Here is a 2610-nt window from a genome sequence, read left to right on the forward strand (position 1 = left end):
TCCCTCCACCTCTCTCTCTCCACATCTGTCCCCTATCTCCCGTCCTTCCTCCATCTCTCTCTCTGTCTCTCTCTCTCTCCCTTCCTCCCTCCATCTCTCTCTCTCCCTTCCTCCCTCCATCTCTCTCTCTCCCTTCCTCCCTCCATCTCTCTCTCCCTCTCCCTCCATCTCTCTCTCTCCCTCCATCTCTCTCCCTCCCTTCCTCCCTCCATCTCTCTCTCCCTCCATCTCTCTCTCTCCCTCCCTCCATCTCTCTCTCTCCCGCCATCTCTCTCTCTCTCTTTCTGCCTCTCCATTTTTCTCTCTCTCTCCCTCTCTGTCTCTTTGTCTATCTTACAGGATGCTCTAGTTCTCCCGCCCCCATGCCCCCTAGGCTCCTGGCACAGAGGACAGGAACAGCACAGCCCTCCCCTCTCTTTCTCTCCCTCCCCCTTGTCTCTCTATAGATTATTATACAACTCCACTACACCATGATGTCTTCTACCAGTCTACCACTGTCACCACAATGTCATGCAATCAATTAACTATGTTTTAATATTGACAGTACTCTCTTTTCTCTCCCTCATCCTTCTCTCTCTCTCTACACCCTCCCTCCTCTCTCCCTCTTCCCTCCCCCTCCTCTCTCTCTCCCCTCCCTCCTCTCTCTCTTCCCTCCCCCTCCCTCCTCTCTCTCTCTGTCCTCCCCCTCCTCTCTCACCTCCCTCCCTCCTCTCTCTCTCTTCCCTCCCCCTCCTCTCTCTCTCCTCTCTCTCTTCCCTCCCCCTCCCTCCTCCCTCCCCGTCCCTCCTCTCTCTCGCTGTCCTCCCGCTCCTCTCTCTCCTCCCTCCTCTCTCTCTCTCTCTTCCCTCCCCCTCCTCTCTCTCTCCTCTCTCTCTTCCCTCCCCCTCCCTCCTCTCTTCCCTCCCCCTCCCTCCTCTCTCTCTTCCCCCTCCCTCCTCTCTCTCTCCCCCCTCCCTCCTCTCTCTCTCTCCCCTCCCTCCTCTTTCTCTCCCTCCTCTCTCTCTCTTCCCTCCCCCTCCTCTCTCTCTCTCTCACCCCCTCCTCTCTCTCTCCCCCCTCCCTCCTCCCTCTTCCCTCCCCCTCCCTCCTCTCTCTCTTCCCTCCCCCTCCCTCCTCTCTCGCTCTTCCCTCCCCCTCCTCTCTCTCTCTCTCCCTGTCCTTCTCTGGAACAGAAGAGTAACAAGGACACGTGTAACTTTGATAAAGAATTCACTAAGATGCCGGTGGATTTGACTCCTACAGATAAACTGTTTATAATGAACCTGGACCAAGACGAGTTTCTGGGATTCTCCTACACCAACCCTGAATACCCCTCTGACGAGGTGACCGGGGAGGAAGAGGAGGAGGAGGAAGGACAGAGCTAAGACACACACACCAACCCTGAATAACCCTCTGATGAGGTGACCGGGGAGGAAGAGGAGGAGGAGGAAGGACAGAGCTAAGACACACACACCAACCCTGAATACCCCTCTGACGAGGTGACTGGGGAGGAAGAGGAGGATGGACAGAGTTAAGACACACACACACACACACCAACCCTGAATACCCCTCTGACGAGGTGACTGGGGAGGAAGAGGAGGATGGACAGAGTTAAGACACACACACACACACACCAACCCTGAATACCCCTCTGACGAGGTGACTGGGGAGGAAGAGGAGGATGGACAGAGTTAAGACACACACACACACACACCAACCCTGAATACCCCTCTGACGAGGTGACTGGGGAGGAAGAGAAGGATGGACAGAGCTAACACACACACACACACCTGAACACACACACACACACACACACAAACACACATACAGTAACAGACACACACACCAACCCTGTCTCTGACGACGTGACTGGGGAGGAAAAGGAGGGGATGCGAAAGAGGAGGAGAAGGGAGGAGGGGAGGACGAGGAGAGGAGGAGGAGGGGAGAAGAGGACGAGGAGGAGAAAGAGGAGGCGAGGAGAGGAGGAGAAAGGGGAGGGGAGAAAAGGATGAGGAGGAGAAAGAGGAGAGGACGAGAGGACGAGGGAGAGGAGGAGGAGGGGAGAAGAGGACGAGGAGGAGAAAGAGGAGGGGAAGGGAGGAGGAGAGGAGGAGAGGACGAGGGAGGGGAGGAGAGTAGGAGGAGGAGAAGGCGAGGAGAGGACGACGAGGAGGAGAGGAGGAGGAATATGAGGAATATGAGGAGGAGGAGAGGAGAAGGGGAGGAGAGGACGAGGAGGAGGAGAGGAGGAGGAGGAGAGGACGAGGATGAGGGGAGGAGAGGACGATAGGAGGAGGGGAGGAGAACGAGTAGGATGAGGGAAATTAGAGGGGGAGAAGGAGAGGAGGAGGAGGAGGAGGAGGAGGAGGAGGGAGGAAAATCAACTCTCCTTCCTTCCCTCCCTCCCGCTCTCTTCTCTTGTTTTCTGTCTAATCCCTCGTTCTGACGGCTTCTCTCCTGGAGTTTCGTTCGGTGTGATGTCACAGGGTTGGTAATGCGGCAAGACACACACACACACACACACACACACACACACACACACACACACACACACACACACACACACACAGCACACACACACACAGCACACACACACACACAACACACACAGCACACACACACACACAACAC

General features: G+C 56.1%; 1 protein-coding gene across 1 annotated transcript in view; it reads left to right on the top strand.

The window, feature by feature from the left end:
• Positions 1–2063, top strand: part of prkcbb (protein kinase C, beta b) — a 155254-nt gene extending 153191 nt beyond the window's left edge. Inside the window, exon 17 of the mRNA XM_090194502.1 lies at positions 1173–2063. Within this exon, the coding sequence (XP_090050628.1) occupies positions 1173–1364 (192 nt within the window). The 3' untranslated portion in view covers positions 1365–2063. The remainder of the gene's footprint in view (positions 1–1172) is intronic.
• Positions 2064–2610: the final 547 nt, after the last annotated feature.

Source organism: Oncorhynchus mykiss, chromosome 13, assembly GCF_057628025.1.
Source record: "Oncorhynchus mykiss isolate SJ-2025 chromosome 13, ASM5762802v1, whole genome shotgun sequence".
Taxonomy (NCBI): domain Eukaryota; kingdom Metazoa; phylum Chordata; class Actinopteri; order Salmoniformes; family Salmonidae; genus Oncorhynchus; species Oncorhynchus mykiss.